General features: G+C 41.3%; 1 protein-coding gene across 2 annotated transcripts in view; it reads right to left on the minus strand.

Moving 5' to 3' along the window:
- npnta (nephronectin a) overlaps window positions 1–22,089 on the minus strand; it is a 57,209-nt gene that overhangs the window by 20,624 nt on the left and 14,496 nt on the right. Inside the window, exons 3-6 of one of the 2 annotated variants that reach the window (XM_085356916.1) lie at window positions 13,973–14,065; window positions 8,420–8,515; window positions 1,452–1,571; window positions 45–164 (exon numbers count right to left, since the gene is read on the minus strand). In XM_085356916.1, coding sequence (XP_085213042.1) covers window positions 45–164; window positions 1,452–1,571; window positions 8,420–8,515; window positions 13,973–14,065 — 429 coding nt within the window. The remainder of the gene's footprint in view (window positions 1–44; window positions 165–1,451; window positions 1,572–8,419; window positions 8,516–13,972; window positions 14,066–22,089) is intronic. The other variant, XM_085356915.1, reaches the window with a different exon arrangement.

Below are 22,089 nucleotides of genomic sequence, written 5' to 3' on the forward strand. Positions count from 1 at the left end.
CTCAGCTTTCAGGCATGTGGAGATATTTTAAGACCGGGACGTACCCACACAGGTTCTCCCATCCGGAGCCAGCTGTAGCCCCGGCGACGGACACTGACATCGGACCTCTCCTTTCAGCACCTCGCAGCCATACTGGCAGTTGGCCATACCACAAGTGCGAGCGTCTGATGGGTAAAAGAGAAACACGGCACACATTAACACACACTGGTGCCACTGGGGAGTACAAAGGGAGAAGAGTTTATGCCATTCTCACCTACACTTTTTTTTCCCCACACCAACACACACACGCGCGCGCGCTTCTTTTTCCTCCAGCCAATTTATAACAGCCAGGCCACTCGCCTGCCTTTTCTGATATTAGCCAGCTTGACCCTGGGGTGCTGCCAGCGGCACAGCACTCACTCTGCCATTATTAGACTTCTCTGCTGTGCAGTTGCCATGTGCTCACACCTTAGCTCCAGCAATCTTCCCCCTGCCCACTTTTATCCTTTGTTACACCCAAAGATTGATAATCCATCTCCCCCCCTCGATATCAAAGCAACAGCGTGAGGCGTGAGTGTTGTTGAGACGTGCCGGGCAGATCAAGAACTTCCAAAAATAATAACGTAATGAAACAGATTTTCTTCGGCCTGTCTTGATAACAGTGGGCTCTAAAAAGGAAATTAAAAGTGAGGCTTTTGCTGCCACTGCTACTTCAGCTGCTGCCGGCACCCTGGAGTAGAGTCTGATGACTGAGGCAGGCCGGGCTGATTAAATGCTACAGTGATCTATTGATCAAAGGGGAGAAAGGAGGAGCAGCAAGGTGTTTAACGGCATCATGCTATCATTAGACAACAACACCTAGGATAATTTCAGATTGCCTCAAGTGTTACGCGATTTAGACTTTAAAAGGTGGGGAGTGAATTTTCCCCTCGTACAAAAGAACTAATTAAAAAGAGGTATCGGGAGTCATACAGTCCTCAAGTGGAAACGTGCAGGGAAAATAGTTATCAGGTGGGAAACAGAATTTACAGGGAGACATGTTCAGGCATCAGCTCACATTCTGTGGACTACCTCGGGGCAAACAATAAAAAAAAACCCTAAAAGAAAATGTGCACATTCACTCAAGGGTCTGTAGATTGTGTTTCTTTCATATTTTTCATTTCAGCCCTCAAAGGGTTCTTCACAGGGGTTCTTTAGTCTGCAGAGCTACTATAATGAAGCAGATCAACACGGTGTTTTAATCAAAACAGTCTATCAAAGGATTGTGAGGCTGCTGTCAGGGGTACGAGTGGGAAATACATTTCTTAATGATATCAACACCGTGTCCTGTAGAAACAGATGGATACATTCAGTGAAAAGAGGAATCCTCCATGAGGAGAACACAGACAGGGAAAGGAAACTTCCACCTCTCAGGCTGTAACACAAAGCGTGTTAACAATCAAAGTGTGTGTGTGCAAGAGAAACAGGCTTACTTCCACAGGTCCCGTCAGGCATCAGCATGTAGCCATTCAGGCAGTAACACTTGTAGCTCCCATACGTGTTCATGCACCTGTGTTTGCAGGGCCTTGGCTTTAGCCCGCACTCATTCAGGTCTGCAGACAGAGAGAAAGACAACTTAAATCACCCGGGGTACAGAGAGACAGAGGTCCTATAAAGAGGTGAAATTAGTCACGGGGCAAAGGTGGAAGAGGTGAGTCATGTCAGACATCGCTTGTCCATTTACGTGCAGGTATGCAGGCTCCCTCTGAGGTGACTGCGTGTTAACGTGGTCGTTGTTTAAATGGGGTGGGGGTATCTTCAAGGAAGTGAAGCGTTTCTGTGTTCTGACAGGCCCAGAAATCGCCCTTTTGATGGTTAAGCCAGTAACAGCATTAAACCTTTGCATCACCTGCATGCGATGAAGGATATGATTAAACCCTATGACTTTCCACCACTTTGTGAGGTTTGCCAGTTCTCCATCTGGTTTTCTTTGATGGATACGTTTAATTCTGGTGTTTTTATGTGGACGTGAAAGTAGAGAAATCTCACCCACAGTAGCCCATGAAAATCTTATTAGAAAACGATGCTGTCTGGGCTCGGAGTAAGGAGCACCCCTTGGAGAAAAGAATATGCTCTCAGCTCAACACCTGTCAAATGCTTATGCAAATTCAAGTCATTATGCTTTTCTCGGAGCAGACATTTTGACGAGTCAAACAGAGCTGTAACTAATGACATTAATGATGTCTTCCTTTCTTCCATGTATTTTAAATCCCAGGGCTCTGGTGCATGCTGCCTCACTGGGATGACTTACTGACACTCCAAAATGTAACAGAGCATTGCCAAAACCATTAAAACACTGGTTACACTTGTGTACCTCCTGTTATGATAAGACAAAGTGTGCAAAGTACGTGCAAAGTTTACAGTGGCTCAGGTAAGTGAATATATTTAGGTCTTTATATTCATTAAAATGGATGGAAAACAAAGAGACAGCCACGACATTACCTTTAAAAGGCATATTTTGACATATCATCGCATAAAAAATTAAAGGTGACAATTTGTTTTCATTAGTCTGTTTCAGGTCATTGCACACACTGCAACTTCAGAACAACTTAGTTGGATATGATTAATATAGTAACACCTACAGTCAGCTGGAAAAGAAAGTTTTCCCCAAACTCTCTGCAGTCCAGTGAAAACTAAGTACACCTCATGGTTCAGTAGCTTGTAGGATCACCTTTAGCTGCAATAACTTAAAGTAATTGTTTTCTTTATGGCTTTATCAGACCCTCTTGTCACAGTGGAGGAATGACCCACTCTTGGTGCTTCACTTCATTGAGGTTTGACAGGCTCATTCGTCTGGGCTTTGACTGGGTCATTGCAACACCTTGGTGCTTTTCTTCTTCGGTCATTCTGTTGCAGATTTGCTGTTATGCTTGGGAAAACTGTCCTGTTGCATAACCCAATTTGAGAAAAGCTTTAGCTGTCAGAAAGATGGCCTCATATTTGAGACAAAAGTACTTTGTTATACAGATGAGTTCATGGTGGATTGCAAGGTGCTCAGGTCCTTTGGCTGTAAAAACGAGTCCAAATCATGACCATTGTGGTCGACAGTTGGTATGAGGTTTTTCTGCCAATATGTTTGGTGTGCATTACAGTCAAACATCTCCACTCCACAAGGACGTTGTTCAAGATGCCTTGAAAAAGCCATACTTGTTCAGCCTTTTAGATCGTACTATTATGTACTGTTAGCATTTAACAGGTCTCAGTAGAGTCTGAGTCGTGGCTCTTGGAGTGTTTTATGACCTTTGTGCGGTCTGAAGTGTGTGTGTCAAAGCAAATGTGACATCTTCCAAAGCATACTGCTAACACATACCTGAATGCTCCAGATCAACAAATTGCCAAAACTTCTGCTTTTATCAAAGTGATCCTGCTTTCCAGTCATCAGATAATTAGTACATTTGCGGCAAAGACCAGGCTGCTTCTTGTTCTCTTAACTCCTGTGGAAGCAGTAAGGGGGGCACTTACTTCTTTAACAGGACTACATAGGGCTGCATGAAAACTTTTTTTTTCCACAACTGTATATATTTAAAATCAAATCAAGTGTTGTGTCTCAAATTGTACATTTCTGCACTAACACTTGTCTTTTTGAATGCATAAGAAGAGTGACTTTTAAAAGTTTGGGCACATGCATTCCACCAGACATTCTCCAATGGTGTGCTCATTACAGTCAGAAGCTGACTGAACAGTACTATATGTTTGCCACCTTTTGTGGTGGAATACACAGCAGAAAGGATGGATTTTCAGCCAGTAGTAGGAGGATGGTGATGCCAATAACTGGCTAGCTAGCTAGCACTTTATGCTTCTTGGGGCAGCACTATTCAGTGGTTACCACCCTCATTATTTTAAAAACTTGGTGCTACGTTTTGGTCAGAAATTTTGCAAAGTGCATTGCCAACACAACAATGATGGTCAAATAATCATCATTTTGAGGCACTACATTGGTAAAATTTATAGACTATGCAAGTAAATCCACAGTCTATTAGTAAAAGTTTTCAAATGAAACACAAGCAAAGGCTTTTAACAGCTGTCTTAAATAAGGAAGGTCTGTTTTTATTTAGTCCACTGAACAAAGAATAACTATTATCTGATACAAAGTGACAATCATAACAATTATGTAATGCACTCAAGCTTTCACTCCATTAAAGAGGATAAAAATGATGGCAGATGAAATTACTGAACCGTCTTTAGGTGAAACACAAACAGAAATGTCATAATTACATCATGTTTTCATCATTTTTTATTTTTTTTAGCGGTTTGATGTTTAGCTCCTCAGTTTACAGCTAGTGGGAGCAGACTGTAGATTAACTGCCACCAACAGTTTATCAGTGAACTCAAACATAATATTTGCAGTAACTTATTGGATGAAAAGGCCAAATTATTTCTGTCTTAACCTGGCTGTTAATGTTATTAGCAACACAAGTGCTTTTTATGCTGCGTTAAATGTTCACTGCAAGAAAAACCTCTTGTAGCTTTCTTGGTGGTTTCAGACTTTGATGCTGTAATTGTTATTTGCTGTGTGCGCTCAATAATTTATGCAAGAAATTCTTTCTACGCTCCCACTTTTAGAAAGAGGGATTACACTAGCCTGCAGTCATGCAGCTCAGATGTGCAAAGCGTTTGCTTTAAATCATGTTTTTCACCTAAAGTAAGTTTTAGGAAAGAGTTGTCTCATAAAGGAAACTGTGTCACTCTTTCAGAGCATCACTGAACAGCTTGTCTGGTTAGAGTAACCAGATAAGCCTTTTCATAGTCCCAGCTCTTGCTTACATCCTTTTAATAACTTGGAGAACTTCAGTGCTTACAAGGAAGACTACATTCTGTTTGAAGTCTAAGTTTTATTGACCAAACAGGCTTTGGTTGTATACAGGTAAACAGTTCGTGTGAAGTGAAAAAGGGATTGCATTTAGTGAAATGTAATATTAAAACCACTGGTTATTGCCTGAAGACAGACTATCTTTAGATAAGCTTTTCAAACAGGTTGCTTCTGCTTTGGTTAGCATAAATTCGCATGTGCATATCGCTGAAATACTTATGGCTTTTGATGGAAACAGGGTTTATGTTTGGGGCAAATGTTTCTTCATATATTACCTGCACCTCGTTTAAATGTGACAAGTTTGGAGTGTCAGAACCATAAAAGGAAAAATCCAACTTGAAACGGTACCAAAAATCCATCACACCTGAACGATGACACACACTCCAAGCAATATAAATAACTATGAATACCACTCTCTGTGTCTGTGACACAGTAGAAGCATCATAAAATAGATTTCATCTCACCGTGTGGCACATGAGCGTTCATCTTGGCTTACTGCACTTTAAATGGCGCCGTGTTTAGCTCTATGGACATATGTAGGGCACATTCTTTGAGAGCCACATACCTCCTGCATTTAAAAGATGCCACAGTTTAATTTGGATGAATGATTGAGCAGATGCCCAGTTTGTATATGTACAGACTCCTGTCTTCTATTAATGAAAGCTTCTGGTCTACTAAAGCCAAACTGGCTAAGTGATCAGTAAATGTGTCAGAAATTTGGACAGCATGCTTAACCTTAGGAAGTGCTGCCAGACTTCAAGTCATGTTCTATGACCATAAATTCTTTTAGATATATAGGGGTCAGTTTGTGAAAGCAGCTGTCATGCTGGGGTGATATATAAATCATTTAAAACATTACTTTCACTGTTTGAATGAGTAGAGATAACAAGGAGCAGACTACTTACAGTTATAAAAACATTCTTCTACATGTAAGACAAGCTAAATGTTATTAGACTTAAGCAGGGCTGCACGATTAATCCAGTTTTAATCTCGATCACGAGTCTGGTTTCCCACAATTAAATCAGCATCACTGACTGATAATGAAAATCTGTGCTCTGGCAATAAAATCCTGTTCCCTGCAATGTACAGGATCACATTAAAAGCAGGTCATTAGCTGTTGTTTGGAAATACATTTTAGTGATTTAGTCCTGTATTATTGGGGCTGTGCTCCAACTCAACACAACTAACTTATTCAAAACACATCTACATCTGCTCTACAATGAATGTAAAGACAAACAGTGCGGTCGTACCTAATGGAAATCATCCAGCACAGACTCAGAAGTCCATAAAAAAAGCAGGCCTGTGCAGCGCATCTGGTCGTCCATCAAGCTCAAAAAGACAAACTGAAGTCACCAACAAATGCAGTCAAATTCCATTTAGCCAAAAATATGTGTCCACTACCCATTAAGGCTTAAGGAAACTGGTCAACTGTATGAAAGTGGCAAAACCTGCACTATAGGCAAAGAGAGAAATAGAGTTTTACTATATGCATTTTATTCACATCTGTCATGTAGGTAACCATAATGGAATAAAAAAAAAGTGCTCCACGGCTCCAAAGGCTTAACTGACAAGTGCTTTTCAGTGGGGCAGATGCAAGCTCAGGACCAACAAAAAGGACTTCCTGGGGCACTTGGTTTTATTGCAAAATAATACAACAAGTTTATTCTAGGAGCAGTATGAGACGAACAAGTGCATAATTGCTCTAAGAGTCGACCCTGATGAAGAATAGATGTGTTGGTTTATATTCTTTCCTTCTAGGAAATGCACTCGGGTCAGATGAATAAGGCGTTTGGATACAAACACCTCATTTGTATGCAGAGATGTTTTAATTAACATGAATGCAGCACAAGGCAAAGGTGAAAGCATCGTCCTGTGGACTACATTTTGTGTTAGCTTAGTTAAAAAAGAAAAAAAAAATTATATGAATATTTATTCTCTAAGATATGCACTGAATTTAGGTAACTAAAGAAGGACTGGTTTTATTTTAAACATTAGCAGGAATGCAGCAGAGCATGGATGTAAGCTTACATGATCATTTCGGGGGTCAAATCAGTGAATAATCACAACAACAAATGTTGACATTTAAAATAATAGTGATAATAATTTTGCTCATAGTCGTGCTGCCCTAAAATGAATTTTTATTTTGAAATTTCAGGATTTCTGATATGAATGAAATGTCTTTGCAAATATAAACTGATTGTCTTCTTGAGATAACAAGATTTTCATTTGCGTGCATAACAAAGTGACACAGGTGCAGTGTGATGACTCTTATTATTACACAGCGCACACAGCAGGTCTTGCTGCCCACTGCAAACCGAATTTGTTCTGCTATTTTTGTTCACCACATGAGCATAAAGCTCACTGCTTTTTTCCCCTCACTTTTCAAACACCTGTACAAACTGACAGTCTTTCCGCTGCGACATAAATTATTCTTAGTTTTTCTATGGAGGGAACCACGTCAAAATGATTTGTTCTGTCCTTTGTCAGACAGGAGGCTTAGCTCCGCTTACTTCACCCACAAGATATTGTCCAAAACACTCACACCTGCACACACACGTGCATGCACGCACATCACTGTTGTCCAATTTTTACAATTAACACTGTCAATCCTGTTTCTTTTTTTCATAGCACACAGCTTTTGCACACTCATTACTGCGATAACAGAAAACCATAGCAACACTGTCCATTGTCAGCGTGAAAGAGGAAAAAGGTCTCCACTTGTCCGTTGCACTGAAAAACAGCTTAAAAATGTAAATGAGGGATTATTGAAATTCTCACATTCTCAGACAGTAGAGCATCAGCACAAGCAACGCGCAAGATACAGCCAGGCTCTCATCTACAGGCAAGACCAAGAGGACAGACAGAGAGAGAGAGAGAAACAGAGAGATAACGCACAGATATGACCACCAATTCATACTTCGACATGGCCCCAGGACTGCAGAAACCTGTGAGATAGCAGAGGTGGAGAGCCCCTCTGGGGTGTTCACTGTATGGTAAATGAACTGCTAAGACACATTTGAAGTGATGCAAAATGGAGTGATTTATTGGGTCAGCTCCACTGAGGTGTGCTACATTCCCGACACACCTCTATCACTGACAGGGATTAGCAGGGGCCTTTTTCTTGGGCATATGCTCATCTTTAAAGGAGATAACACTGGTTGGAATTCAAGGCCTTGTTCTAGCAGCGATGGAGAAGCCACGAGTGCTGTGTCCATGTCGATGATGGTTTGAAAAGCAAGGAAGAGCTATTTGTTCCAGGCAGTCATGGTGCAAATGAGAAAGAAGAAGAAGAAGCAGGGAAGAGAAACTCATGATGGCTCTTCTGCACAGAGAAACTGTATTCAGGGTAGAAGGGATAAAGAAAGGGAGGGGAGAGTGGTAAAAACTGCAACATGCTTGGCACTCGTGCTGTTTTTCTTCTGCTGAAAAGCTGCTCTTGGGTGGTGCCTCCTCTGCCAGGGACAGAACGAAAGCAGGAAGAAAATAACTGGGAGTGACATTTAGTCCTCCTTAGGTCGCATTGTGCAGCACCATGCATGTTGCCAAGGGGGAAGAAGAGAAGCTGCCGAGGGGAGGTCGATCGAATCTCACCCTCCATCACAACTCTCGCCGGCTGATGGTCCACGGGAAGAAAGATAGGAAGGTGACTGGCCCACACTGGTGGGGTTAAATAGTCCAGCGCCTCTTCTTTAGACAAAAGAAAATGGGTTAGAGAGGAGGAGGGGAGTGGGAGGAAAGGGAGTGGAGGGTTTGATTGACATGAAGTAGTAAAGTGAGTGAGGAGAACAGAGGGAGAGGGAGAGAGAGAGAGAATTTTTTAAAAAGGAACCAACCAATGGATTAGGACACCTCTGACCACGCTACATTCCTGGAAAGTAAAGAGGAACATTATGCAGCAAAGAGGATTACACTTGTGGGAATTGGACATGAGCTGAGTATCAGGGAAAAAAAAGGGCACATGGGAGAAACAGCAAAAAGTGGTTTTGCATCTCCTGTCCTCCTGCCCGCTCGTCTCTTCTGCATTCCCTTTTTGTCACAAGGGTGAAATAGGATCTGAGAGAATTACAGTATCGCACAGATTCAGAGGATCCCTTCTCAATTTCTGCCCGGAGTTTCAAAAGTAGGCAGGAGTTACATTTAAAGAGACAAATCACTGTTTGACTGCAAATGCTTCAGCCTCAGGAATTTCAGCCCCTCCCCTTCCTGCCTAACCATCTATCATTCAAGCAACCTTTCCTCCGGCACTGGGCTAACAACAGCTATTGTTAAGTGACAAGAAGATGATACAACTAGCTCCGACTGTTTCTGCATGCTCCATATCATCCGAGCATTTTTCGACCGAGGAATACAAAAATCTAAACTGAGAGGTTACGCAAGCAGCCGCACTGCCAACTCTGCTTAAGACGGAAGCATTTGTAGCTGAACTTTTCTGTAAATAGACACGATGAACGGGCACTGGAAGAAGAAACAAACCTTCACTATGAAAACAATCTGTTTTCAGTTTGTCTTCATTTATAGACAAATGGCATGCAGCTGTTTTTATTGGAACTAGAGATGTAGAGATATATTATTACTGATAGTAATCATTACATAAGTTTATGGAGAATACATCTCTAATAAGGCTGTAACTATGTGCTGGACAGGAACACAGTGGGTGGGTCCAGTCATAAAATGGGGAAAAACAAGAAGAATAAACCCACGAACAATTTAGCTACTGAGCTGCCACCTCAGGGTGTAGGTGCCTGTACTGCACCCACTGGCCACATTTTTAGGTACAACTTCCTAGTACTGAGTTGGATGACCTGTTGCTTTCTGACATTCAAAAAGGTGCTGCAAACATCAGGTTAACATGATAGCATCACACAGTTGCTGCATATTTGTCGGCTGCGCATTCACGATGTGAATCTCCTGTTCACATAACAAAAGCACTGTACTGAATTGAGAGTTGGTGACAGTGGAGGTCATTCGAGTACAGGCAACTCATTGTCATGTTCAAGAAACCAATTTGAGATGCTTTGAGTTTTGTGACAAATCATTATGGTGTACCCATCTAGTGATGCTGGGAAATAGGTATCAGCAGATGGGTACACTGCGGTCATAAAGGGATGGACGCAGTCAGGAACAATACTCAGGTAGGCTAAGGATCACGGTGTAACAAGAAAATATCCCTCAGGCCATTACGCCCACAGCCTGAACCATTGATACAGCGCGGGACCCATGCTTTCATGTTCTTTACGGCACATGCTGACCCAATTATCTAAATGTCTCAGCAGAAATCAAGACTTTTGAGACCAAGCAATGTTTTTCAGTCTTCTCATGTCCAAATTTGGTGAGCCTGCATGAACTGTACCCTCCGTTCCAAACCTTTAGCTGAGTGGCTTCTGCTGCTGTAGCTCATTTGCTACAGGGTTCAGTGTGTTTATGTTCAAAGATGCTCTTCTCTTCTGTCTTGCTTTCCCATTCTGATCCTCGCTTTGAACTCCAGCAGTTATCGCAGGGGCGTAACTTCCAGGGGGGTTATGCCCCCCCCCCAATAATCAGACCCAACCAATATAACCCCCCAATAAAATTATGAATTATCTTAAATAAAGAGGCTGTTGATTTTCTTTGCTCGTTTCAAGTATTACCAGCAAAATAGTTGCATGTTTACTAATCTGGGAATTTACCCAGATTTATTTAGACAGAGATCTTGACCCCCCCCCCCCCGATGTTCAGCACAAAGTTACGCCAATGAGTTATCGTGGCCATGTCTGCATACCTACCTAAATGAACCATGTGATTAGCTGATGAGATATTTGCATTAGCTGGCAGTTGAACAGGTGTACCTAAAGTTGATGGTGAGTGGAAAAAGTTCAACTTAGTGGGAGAATCAGTGGATTTACCTGAAAAGTACCAGAAAAAAAGTATTTCTGCAAATGTTATTAAGTAAATGAAAATATCCATAAAGACTCTGGAGGTCGATCTGATCAGTGAGCGATCCTTTAGCAGCCACTGTGATTTCAAGGCTCATTCTCTGCTGTCTCTGTGTGATAACTTTCTTCCATTCTCCATGCGCTGTTAATTGTAATAGGACAGTTCTGCAAGCCACCATCTGGCTGCTTTATTGTGTGATGTGATATCATGTCTTCAATCATATGTGTTCAACCTGTGTTGCATCATTCTTAATGGAACAATATCTTTATCATTACAATGAATATCAGAAGGAAATCTTAGCAGGGGGATGATTTCTAATCACATATACTTCAAACTCACAGGAGTTAACTCAGGTCAAACATTACTTCTTGCCTCTTTGGTGACCTTAAAGAGAACACAGATAAAAGGAATCTGGAGTAATAGCCAGACAACTGAGTGTAAATATACAGTATGATGACATGCATGCAATACTTTAAATACTTGCAGCTGTTTGGCTGCTAATAGCAGACAGCCAGAAAGACAAACAGTGACAGAGAGGGATCGGTTTCTAAACCAACAGCCCTGAAGTATCTGTCTACACCTACACTGAATTAAATTCGCATGGAGATTAGTCAAAGTGTTCATGCTCTTTTCTGCGGCTTTGCCAAGATAAAGCAGTGAGAGATCCAGATAATAGCTAATATTCTGAAAACAGATCTAGAAGTAAACTGTATACATGCTGCAGCAGCAGTATTAGGCTATCACACTTAAAGTGGTATTAATTACGTATCTGGCTGACAGACGAGGAGCATCTGGAAGCATCTCCGCAGCTGTATTCCTTCTGATGTCTGAGACATGGATCCTCCAGCAAAATCTTTTAATAGTGTCTTAACAGCAGGTCAACTACACCTAATTAAATCCACCTGCATGGAATAATCATCTTATTAAAATGATTGGATCAGCAGGGGGAGTTTGCTGCCAAACTGTTAAACAGATTATCCTTATAATGAGTTTATTTGTGCAGCGACAGCATGCTCATCTATCACTACGCTGAATGACAGCAACGATTCTCATCAGCACCGAGCGTGAGGCGCGTTCTCAAAACGATTCTGTTTGGATTCTCAGAGAGTCAAGTTAATGGTGAAAAATAATCACATTCATTTAAATTATATCCCGTTCAGATCGTGGGATATTTTCTGTATAGGAGCTGCGACGAGAGTTAAGGCCAAAGAATTTGGTAGTAAAAAAACCCCCAAAAACAAACAAGGTATATAAAAATATAAAAATATTGGACATGTGAAAATACGGCAGCTGCTGTGATCGTGTTTACTGTAAACAATGACTGTCTGTGGTTTGCTTTTGCTCCACACAAACAGTGTTTCTAAGGTGTTCAACACTCTTGTTAATCAATCCGAGCCTCCAGGGTGGCAAACTCATCCGCACATCCCACTTAAAATAAATTTGTGTATTCACCACTGATGTCCACACTTGTGCACATTTTCCTGTTGTAATCTCTTTTTTTAAAAATAAAATAGTAGCTCCTATCATTTGCAGTCAGTGAATTTTTGTTGGTGTGATAAGGTGAGGTAATGACCTTTTTAAGGGACACAAACTAGGAAACTGCTGGACAAAAGTTTAAAAAGTCGCTCAATTTTCTAAGTGTTAAATTTGTCTCTTTAAAATGTTATCAGCGATTTGCAGACAGATAAATATAGATAAATGTTCACCTCCTTTTAGAAGCACAAGCAGGGCATAAAATTGAGTTATTCAAATATAGGTACTTAAGTCGAGTATTTAGCCTCTTAACGAGTTTGACCACCGGCTGCACTTATCGTGCAACTCCCCAGGAGATGCCGTTTTCCTCAAAACAAATTTACAGATTATAATCTGATTTAAAAGCTCTCGGGGAGACTGCTTGACCTTTAGCAACATCGAGGTCAGAGAAGCAGCTCGGGGCTCTTATTTCTTTCCTCCAGTTGTCTCCTCGAGATAAATACTGCACTCCAGAGGGACAGGATATTAGAATGCTTCAAAACACTGGCCACCTGGCACATCAATAGTACACCTCAAATCAATGTTTGACCGACGCTGCATTTAAATGAGAAAATCTAATCTCCGGTCCCTGAATGATTAAATTGGTTTCCATAGCATGGGGCAGCGCGGCAGAGAATGCGGGGTTATCAGCACCTACGCAGGCTGAAAGGTCAAGTCTGCCACTCAGAGCTAAGTAAAACGTCACGAGCTTATTGGAAAAATGGGAGTTCGGCAGACGCTTGAAAGTACAGTTTCATCTTGAAAGGTCTCGGAATCGCTTTTGTCAGATAAGTCTGTCTGAATGGTTGGCAGCGAAGTCTGCCTCGCTTGGATACCGTATCCTTTTACTTTCCTCCTCTTTGTTGCAGATTGAGACAAAGTAGACCCGTCTGGCCCAGGCAGACAGGAGCCACCTATAGCCCTGAAATGCAGGATGAGTCATTTGGAACATTCCGGAAAGGATTTCAACACCCCCACCCCCCTCCCTCCCCCTTGTTTTTAATTACACACTATCCTATTCCCGTCTCAGGGCGTGAATTCCACAAGTATTTTCAAGCTGCTGGGATGCAGGTCAAGCTAACTGGGGAAGCTTTAATGCTTTTCAACGTGCCCAAAGTGTAAAGGCACAAAAACTCCAGACCTCCCCCACCCCCGCCCACTCTCATCCACCGACCAGCACACACACACGCAAACAAACAAACGCCTTCAAATAGCATTGGTTGCACTCAGTCGGTCCAAGTTATCTCAGGTCAGTAATTGAGATGTTATCGTCACAGGAGAGGATGCACTCCAGGGATCATTCAACACAGCTTCACCACTCATTTCCATTTGAGCTGAATCAGCCCCCGCGGTCCACCTCCTGCCCTGTGATTAAAGCACCTCACTATTGTCAGCTGATGCAAACCAGCTTCCGCTCCTGTGGCAGCTTTACAGCGCTGATGTTCTACTGTGGAGATTTGGCTGCAATAAACAGTGATTACGCTGACATCACTCAAGGCAGAGGTTCTCCTTCACTTAGTTTTCTTTAGGAAAGATGCGCACGTCAGCAGGCCCGTTGCTTAGTGGGTGGGGACAATATTTCCCGACTCTCCCAGCTTTCTTTGTGGTTTATCTTTCTATTTCAGTGCACTGCGAGGAACAGATAAGTCACGTCAAATGGCAAAACAACATCACGGTCAGAGTTACGAAAGCGGCTGCAAGCTTCGGTCGATAGCTCACCTTGATTGCAGGTTTTCCCAGTGAAACCAGGATGGCACTTGCACTTATTGGGTCCCACGCAGTCTCCATGCTTACAGCCAGGCTGGCACACAGCTGGTTAAAGGGGGATTCAGAAGGGAAGAGACAGATCAGCGCAGCGCCCTGGAAGACTACGTGTACCAGATCAGGATGACAAAGCACTTAATCCTACTGCTTTTTGACTTCCACAACCCCTTGGCTGTAAATTTACTCCCAAGTTACAGCAAAAAGACAGCGTGATGCCTCATTCATATAGGAAATGTGTGTGTTTCTCCTTGTGTGACAGTCATATTATCATTGACTAATGATAGTGGAAAAGCCATTTTCAGCTAACCACATAGTAGTTGTTTTTTTACTTTGCACAGTGCAGGATTCGGGAGAAGTTTTATTGTCCTTGCTGATATTAAATTATTTCCCACTGTAGAAAATAAATGAGACGTTTGACCTTTTTTACACCCGGCAAAATTTAGATTCTCGTGGCTTTAAAATGCAGCGCTGATATTTACTCTGGCATGCCGCCAACAAGGATTACCTAGGTGAATAATATTTCCCTCTTAGAGCGAAACTGAAACAATTAAGCACCAAAATAGCAGATTATAATTAGTTTCTCATTAAAGAGATCCTACATAGTGCGTGGATAGTTGATACTTTGATTGTGTACAGAGACGTGGAATTAGAGCTTCCCTGGCTCTGTTCTGTCTCAGTGAGCTGGAGGCTTGCCCTGCTTATCTTACTGCGCTTGCTGCAGCTTGCTGCTAAGCACTTCTGATACACCGAGTGTTACTAATTTTCATTAAAAGCTTCATTAATTATGTCATAATACAATACCATCAGAGGACTTAATTACCAGTGTGGCAGAAGAAGCAGTACACCCGAGTCTGTGAGTGTGCGTGTTTAGGGAGCGAGAGAGATGTTCTTTTGGATAGTATTCATCCCACCAGCCAGTCTGTTGTTTATCTGGAAGGATGTGATGGTATACTGAGCTTATTTGTGCTGATAAAGATGCAGGGCATGCTTGTTTTGGTGATGTCCTGCATACAGCACGGCAACCCCGCACTGAATCCAGCAAATAACCTGCATCAAGGAGGATTTACCTCTCGCCTTAACCAGTCCGATCTCTGACAGTTTTAGCTCAAACACAGCTTAACTGATTTCAGTTTGGTTGAATGGTCGGACAAAAGACCAAAGACGTCACATATATTTGTTTATGTATGTGTTTCTTCGGGTATCAGTGAGTATGTTTTTAAAAACAATCACAGAAGAAAGTGATCCCGAAATTCAGGTTTTGATAAAAATAAATTCCATGATAAATCTGGAATTTCCAAAGCTCAGTGGGAGACTGAAATACTTGTAGCTGTCTGTGATATTACAAGTTAAAAAAACTGGCAGATCAGCTGAATTTAGGTTAGCCTGTGCCACCATGCTGTGTTTCCTCTTTAAAATATAATGGAATAAAGTCCAGTGACTCTGGGTATTTGTATGTATATTTTAACATAAAATATCTTTTGATTGAAAATATCTAACTGCTCTCTGTTTCAAATGAGATAAATATAACTTCAGCGCACCGACTGACGCCTGATACAAACGTAGAAATGGTTGAAGACTCTCTCTAAGTGAAATCCATATGCTAAGAATTCAGTTACATCTTTCAGAATTTGCAGCTAACCTGGCCTATTCATAAAAAACAGTAACTTTAGTTACTCAGGTGCAGGAATTCAAAGAGAACAAGGTAATGATATGATTCCTTTAACTGATCTAGATAACTACTCACGACTCATTCCACTTTATTAGGCTCCGTGACTGAACAGAATGAAAAGCAATGTAAGCCAACTTCGAGCTTGTGATATGAGTCGGGTTGTTAACACACCGAGCAGTCAAAGTTCACATTTACAAATTAAAAGTGGCCCATTCTTGTTGGAGGACATGAAACGTGCTGCGCTCTTCCGGAAGCAGAAGTTTGTTAGACCCCGGTCTGGTCGGCGGATTAAAGGAAAGCAGCTACTGATGTCTTCGTTAGAGAGCAGCCAAGTGAATGCTCTGTGTTGTTACTCCCCTCCAAGGAGGAGGACTTGATTGGAAAGATCAGAGGCAACCATCAACAGGCTTTGCCTTTGAGGGTATTTTTAAGCCTCTGGCCTGGCAGAGAGATCAGGATAATGACCGGTGTTCATTAGCCACAGCAAAGGACAGGGAGCACTAAAAATGGCCCCACCAGCTGGAAGGCCAAACATAGTGAGTGTAATCCTCGTTCCTTGAACGCCATCAAAACACGTCAAGTGATGACACACTTTCACTTTGGTTTACATCAGCCATTCCTCCGGACTCAAGAGAATTGCTACTGATCCTTGTGTGGACTGTTTATGGCGAATAAGCCTCGTGTTAGTGTAACACATCGGTTCATCAACCTAACGTGGAAGTAATTACTAGCAAGTAAGGGATAACTTGCGGCTTGTTTCTTTTTGATTAATGACATATAAAGCCAACTGAGATCAGGAAAGGCAATTCTGAAAATTGAGACGCTACAAATAAGGAATATTTGTAATTTTAATTTTGTATATGATCAAACTCTATCCGTTTGCCTAATAAGTTCACCGTTCCTATAAGGAGCATCTCACTCCGCTCAACCTTGGGATAATTGACTAGGCGATGCTGTGGTGAGAATCCTATTTATTAGGGAAATATAAACCCATCCAAAGTTCTTACACTGACAAGTTGCGGCACATGTTCTGTTAATAACGCTGCATCATAAATGCTTGAAGAGCCCTATTACTGATATCAAATTTAAGAAACATTATGGATTTAAGCTTTAAGGGGCTCATTAGTATTCCAATGGATTGACCAGAGGGGTGTTTGAATATTAAAAAGTTACCAAAGAACTTGGGAAAAATTGGGTCTGCAGAGTGCAAGCTGTGTGCGCAGAACTGAGGCCAGAGGGAAGGAGATGGTTACTGCCAAGGGGTGGAGAGGTGTTACTGGTTTTGGAAGCGGGTGTGGGCTTGGCTCTATAAATAAGTGAGTGAGCACAGGATTCAGAGGATGTGCCCCCAGCAGTACATGTCAAGCAAGATTATTTCAAGAAACATGTGGAGCTAACCTTGGGGCAGGCACCTTATCCCGACTACCCTGTGAGTTAAGGCGAAGAGAGCTGCAAAACAAATAGCCAAATAAACAAGATTGCAGGCATTGTTTAGTCTCTGGGGGAGCAAAAAAAAGGAAAACAAACAAACAAACAAGCAAACAAACAGACATGATGTTAGAGGGCACAGTCTGGTCATTGGACAAGCAAACATTCCTGGAACACGCACACGGTCTGGAATCTCACATATGACTTGTTGCCTCTGGGGACGTTTGGAATACATGATTAATAAAAGAATAACTAGAAAAACGAGTAAATGTCCTATTATTAAAGGAGGACATCGCTCTTATTTAAAGCGTTGAAGGTGGAAGCAGTGTTCCTTAACATGATGTGAAACAGCGAAATTATGGCTCCAAATGAAAAATACAAGACTGCACTGCAAAGATTATTCATTTTAAGTTCCTTTAAATCACTCAAGTGAACATGGTTCGCCTTCACCTCTAACAAGCAAACCCTTCTGCCTCGCTTTCACCTCAAACGGGCGAAAAGATGTATTTTTTTTTTAGCGGAGCCTTTACAGCCCGGCGATAATGAAAACAGCGAAGCAGACAAGGAAGCCACACAGACAACCCCGTTAAACGATCTTACTTAAACTGAGGTATCACTTTTCTCCTTTCACCGCTCGCTTGTTAGCTCACATTACCAATTCTAGGCTCCTGCCTTAATCCTGCGCGCACCATTTGAAGAAACAAAGACTGCACTCAATCAAACAAAATCCCGGCCTCAGTGAATCTGAAAACCCCGCAAGGACCTCGGAGGAAATTATAATGTGTGATCTATTTAATATGGAGATGATATTCAACCCACGCCTTTAAAATGCAGAGAAAATCAGAACACGTCTTCGAGCCTGGGAATTTCGTAGCGCTCGCAGGACTATCCGAGTTAATATAAAAAATGTTAGCACTTAATAATAAGCCCTGTGTAATTACGGTGCAATTTTCACAACAATTACCGTGTAATTTTACAGAAATCAAGGTGTAATTTTTTTCCTCCTAAAAAATACATGAGGGCCTGGCAACTGGAAGCTTTAAAGGAACGAAGAAACAAATTATTTTTTAAGTTATGGGCACTTTCTGGGGATTGTAAAAGAAAGGAAACAGAAATTATATCTGAATACGTTTTTATTTAATGAAGACTTTAATGGCATTTAGTGGTAAGTGAGAAATTAACTAGTATTATTTGGAGTGTGTGGTGTATTACAGTATCCCAGCCTCCATTTACTATGATATTTACCTTTTAACACTTTAACAGTGTTTTTTGAGTTGTTTTTTTCTTATCCACATATTAAGGGGCCTAATTTCAATATGACTGTAGATTCGAGCCCTGATAATATTATCAAGGCGAGCCAAGTGTGCTTATATTAGTACAGCACAGCTCTGCAAATACCCATCTTTATTCTCAATGACACATGTTCTCGGTGTAGGGTTAAGGATTCCTTTTGTATAAGAAACCTCTATTATGAACTATGGATTGAGAGTTTGAAGGGTCAAGCAAGCCATTGCCGGGTTGCAGTTTGAGAAGGCTTTCAGAGTGACCACAGCAGGTACTAAAACTCAGGTTTTAGCCTTTTCACAATTTCTCCTTTACATCTTTTTCTTACAAGTATGAGGCTTTGGAGAAGATCCAAATTACTGAAAAAAAGGAGATTATCCATGCAAATGTTCCTGTCTGTGCATTACATTTATGTGACTAATGATAACATTTGGCTAGGGTGTGATTATGTTCAGGCAATTAAATCATTTGATCAGTGAAAATGGAGTTTAGGTAGGGCACAGACCTCTGTCTGCTCTGTCCAGCCACTCAGATTTTACGCCCTCGTGGCTCATTCCCGCTGAATGCTTTAGCTGTCATGCAAAAATCATCGACAAAGAACTTCTTGAGCCAGTGAGACGGTTCCCATTGAACGCTTACAGACTGGGATGTGAAAATCTAGACACTGGGTGTATCGAAGCTGAACTCTCCATATTGATGAGTTTTTCGCACTGCGAAAGATGAGAGCTGGACTTTTATTTGTCTCATTCTTCCTGACACTGGCAATGACTTCCTGCCCTGACCTTGAATCCTAGCACTTGCATGAGCACGCAGAATTGTCCAGTACAAACTTCCCTCAAACAAATATAATAATGATGTTTTTTAACCATGAATATTTAAGTTTTAATGGAATTAGATTCGTATTTGATACAGATGCGAATCACCTGATAAAATCTTTGATGAATAACCGAAGACCGTGACTGACTGAGAGGACCGTGTGGTTACTGACGCAGCCGGGATCAACTTGTTAAAAAATGGCTTTTAAGCGTCGTCCTCAGTGAAACAGAAAGGGAGGCACTTTCATGTGACCAAAGTGAAATGCATTTCACTGGAAATGCAAATGTTCGAATGCTCACAGTGGCAGTGAAATGTTCGCGATGGCAGCTGGTTGGAATAAGTAGCTTCAAGTGTGGCTTTGCCTGCTGGATGGCCTGTCAGAACATTATGAGTGCAGCCTCAGTCTGCTATAAATCTAAAGCTCATCTCTCTCACACATGCCCCATCTGCCTGATTTTCTCACTTGTCTTCCCATCCTAACGTCTCACCTCCACTACAAGAGCAATCACCTCCAACTCCTTCCCCTTAAATCATTTCCTCTACACCCCAGGATTTTTACTTTTACTCCTTTTTCTCTTCTTTCCCGCACTTGGATCTAAGAGCTAAGAAAAAAAAGTCAGGGTTGATCCATTAAGTTTCTCATTCTTTGAGAGAAGTCGCGCAAACCGGCTGCTGAGCTCTGAGTCTGAAAAGCCACAATCCGATAGCTCCAGCCTAATCTCTTCCATCTCCACTAAAATTTACCAAGACCTGAAATCTGTGACGACTGCAACCCGTCACACACATGCAGAAAAAGGTACGCTCACATGCACACATCCATGATTACCCACAATTTCTTTCTGAAACCTTCCGCCTCCCTCCTCTTAGATTTAAATCAGCACCTTACTGACTTGATGGAATGCTGATTGTAGTCTCAAGTGAATGGATTTGAGCTGTGCCCACTCAGGAGCATTGAAAGCATTAAGGCGAGCACTCACCGAGTGATTTAACTCACGGAACAGATACGGTTTTGTTGGGAAGGGAAAGTGGTAAAGCAGCAGCTTCATATGGTGGTTAAGTTCAAAATTAGCTGATATTTTTGGCCGAACATGGAACATGTGGGATTCCAGAGCAACAAAGAAGACATGCTCACACACTGCTGTTTGGCTGGTCAAGTAACCGATGCAAACAGGACTTTAATGTGACGTAACTGGTTTATTTAGGGTTTGAAGCTTCCGTGCTTCTGTAGTTATCTTCATATTCTTTACATCCTCAGCAAAAACAAATATCTATTTTTTAAATGGGAAGCTGTAAAGGCAGAGAGCCCAGTACAAATGCACTGGGAAGTACTGGGCACTGAGATGGCTCACTCCTGCCAGGATTACTGCTGAATTTGGCTCTGTGTTCAAACAAATACATTTGAAACAGTGGTGATTTTTCCTGTATCATTCCAGCACAGATTTTCTAGTTCAAGTGTCAAGGCCTTGGGAAAAGGTAGGAGGTGTTTTTGAACAAGGTCAGCTACAGTATAAAAACTATTTCAAATTCCAGCCGTGAAATCAAACCCCCTCAAGCTGCGAGTTTAGTTCCGTCCTCTAAACGATTATCATGACTTGCTCCAAGTGTTTATGTAAGAGCAACATTATCATATTTTGTTACTAATAGACGCAAAGAAAGAGGTGGATAAAAGAAAAGACCTTAGGTTAATCTGCCTAGGCTGCAAAGGAATACAAAAACAGTGCATTGATGAACTCAAGGAACACTGTTCGTGTTCTTTAGAACAAAAACTCTTTTACATGTAATGGGAGTGAAAAACAGCTGCTAAACTCAAAGGCTTAAAAATCTTTCAGATTAGCAATAATGTACCTTTGGACTCAACAAACAGCGTGTGGCATATTTTCTATTAAACAAACCAAAAACCAAAAAAAACACAAAATACAGTGAATAAAATTAGCATGGCATGGTGAGCTTCAACAAATGAGAAAACACATCAAAATATGGTAATTTAAGCAATGAGAAACACAAAATGAGTCAACTGTTGAGTGAATTAAACATTATTTCAAAAAGCAATAAATATGTGCCCAGTTAGAAACATCTCTTGGCCCTTTTCCACAGCAGGAACTTAACAATCTCAAGTTGTGTGAGGTCCTGCCTTTCCTCTCCACTTTATTTTACAAACATTGTAATGTTATTCTTTATTTGAAAATAAGGCATAATTTTGAAATATTATATGCCAATAAAAAGACAGCAATATATAAAAGAATTATGTTTATTTTCTTTCATTTTATACACAACCAAATGAAAATCAGGCTAAGTCTTTTAAATAAATATGTGTATGTGTGTGTGTGTGTGTGTGTGTGTGGGGGGGGGGGGGGGGGGGGAACCTAAACATATATTGAATATCAAAAATAAAAACTTGCCTTATGTTTGTTGTAATGTTGATTTAGTGTTTGTACCGCATCCGGTTCATTTCCAAAATTCGGATGAGATTAGAGAAATAAAAGCTTAGCTAGCAGCTAACATTGTAGCAAATACTGACATTGTTTCTTGCTAACATGGGTTTTCTTAGTTGAGAAGACTGTTGCTGCTAGGAATTCACACCCTGATATATTTAGATTTGTTTTTAAATGACAACGAGCTGATTTAAGGCAGATCCAATCAGTTTAGTTTTATGACATCTCCAGCACCACACAGGTTGCTAGTGGTGCAGCTAACTTAGCTTAGAGGAAGCTAACAGCAAAGTGTGAAATATTTCGAGGCATTTCACAACAACAGTTTTTATTTATATTTATTTATTTGTATATATTTGCATCGGTTTTTAATTTACTAGCAAACTACGATCGAGTAAGTTGATATGACTGAGAAGCTCAGATGAAGATGTTTTCTTTCCCTGACT

The sequence above is a fragment of the Diplotaxodon limnothrissa genome, linkage group LG6, assembly GCF_057381915.1.
Source record: "Diplotaxodon limnothrissa isolate DT_005_m linkage group LG6, D_limnothrissa_male_GT1.1, whole genome shotgun sequence".
NCBI classification, from domain to species: domain Eukaryota; kingdom Metazoa; phylum Chordata; class Actinopteri; order Cichliformes; family Cichlidae; genus Diplotaxodon; species Diplotaxodon limnothrissa.